This window comes from Belonocnema kinseyi, chromosome 6, assembly GCF_010883055.1.
Source record: "Belonocnema kinseyi isolate 2016_QV_RU_SX_M_011 chromosome 6, B_treatae_v1, whole genome shotgun sequence".
Classification (NCBI taxonomy): domain Eukaryota; kingdom Metazoa; phylum Arthropoda; class Insecta; order Hymenoptera; family Cynipidae; genus Belonocnema; species Belonocnema kinseyi.
The window spans coordinates 22,234,808-22,236,003 of NC_046662.1; the positions used below are offsets into that span (position 1 = coordinate 22,234,808).

Below are 1,196 nucleotides of genomic sequence, written 5' to 3' on the forward strand. Positions count from 1 at the left end.
CCCCCCTATAAGAGTCGTACATAAGGGATGACTCCTTATATATGAATAAGAAATAAGTTTACAAAAGAACTTAAATTTAGTCTTAAAACTAGATTCTAACAAAGATTCTTTGGCGCATAGATTTCGTTCGCTACAAGATTCAACGTGACAGCCTTGCGCGCAGTTTTCTTCGAGAGATAGGTTCTCAACGCAGGTCGTAGCGGTGGCGCAGGGGTTCGCACGGGTTGGCTGCTCGAGGCGGCGGGTTCGGTAGCGAAGTTCTGCGGTGGTTTTTCGCTTCGAGGTGGGTCTGCTCGGCTCGTTGCAGGACGCTGCGGGGATACGAGTTTGTAGCGCTCGGAAGCCGTTTACAGGTTGTCGATGCGCTCAAGGACTTTGTAAGGCCCGGTGAAGGGACGTTCGAGGGGTTTTTTGACTGACTTGGTCTCCACAAATACGTGCGTACAGGTGTGCAAGTCTTTAAAGAAAAACGCACGGGGCTTGTATTTCTGAGTGACTGGTATGGGTCGAACTTTGCGCATGTGTTCGCGGAATTCCTCGAGGAATATTTGCGGGTCTGCGGTGAACTCTCCTTCAAGGAAAAATTCGCCGGGGACGCGTAGAACGGTGCCGTATAACTATTCCGCTGGGGAGGCGCCCGTTTCTTCGCGAACGTGGGTGCGTAGTCCGAGGAGAACGGTCGAAAGTGTGCGGACCCAATTCTGGTCGTTGTGGCACATGATAGCCGCTTTTACAGTACGGTGCCAGCGCTCTATCATGCCGTTCGCTTTTGGGTGCCAGGCTGTTGTACGGATACGCTGGCAGCCGGTTAGCGAAAGGAGTGCCTTGGTGAGTTGCGCCTCGAATTCGGAACCTTGATCGGTCGTAACTCTTTCGGGGGATCCGAATCTGCATATCCAGTTGTCGTAAAACGCTCGGCTAACTGTTTGAGCAGTTTTGTCGCGGATCGGTATCGCTTCAGTCCAACGAGAAAACCGATCGATCATCGTAAGGCAGTAGACGAAGCCTTCCGATGATGCGAGTGGGCCAACGAGGTCCAAGTGGACATGTTGAAAACGAGCGTCTGGTGCGACGAAAGGTGAGGGGTTATTTTTCGGAGAGAGAATGCACCAGGAGTTGAATATATAGAATTAGGCTTTATTAACTACAGGTATACAGAGGAGCAACCTATCTAGTCGATAGGCAGAGCGGCACTG

At 51.3% G+C, this 1,196-nt stretch overlaps 1 protein-coding gene across 1 annotated transcript in view; it reads right to left on the reverse strand.

The window, feature by feature from the left end:
• Positions 1 to 521, reverse strand: part of LOC117175294 (proline-rich receptor-like protein kinase PERK10) — an 8,634-nt gene extending 8,113 nt beyond the window's left edge. The window contains exons 1-2 of the mRNA XM_033365003.1: positions 375 to 521; positions 101 to 311 (exon numbers count right to left, since the gene is read on the reverse strand). Of these exons, the coding sequence (XP_033220894.1) occupies positions 101 to 311; positions 375 to 521 (358 nt within the window). The remainder of the gene's footprint in view (positions 1 to 100; positions 312 to 374) is intronic.
• Between the last annotated feature and the right edge of the window lie 675 nt (positions 522 to 1,196).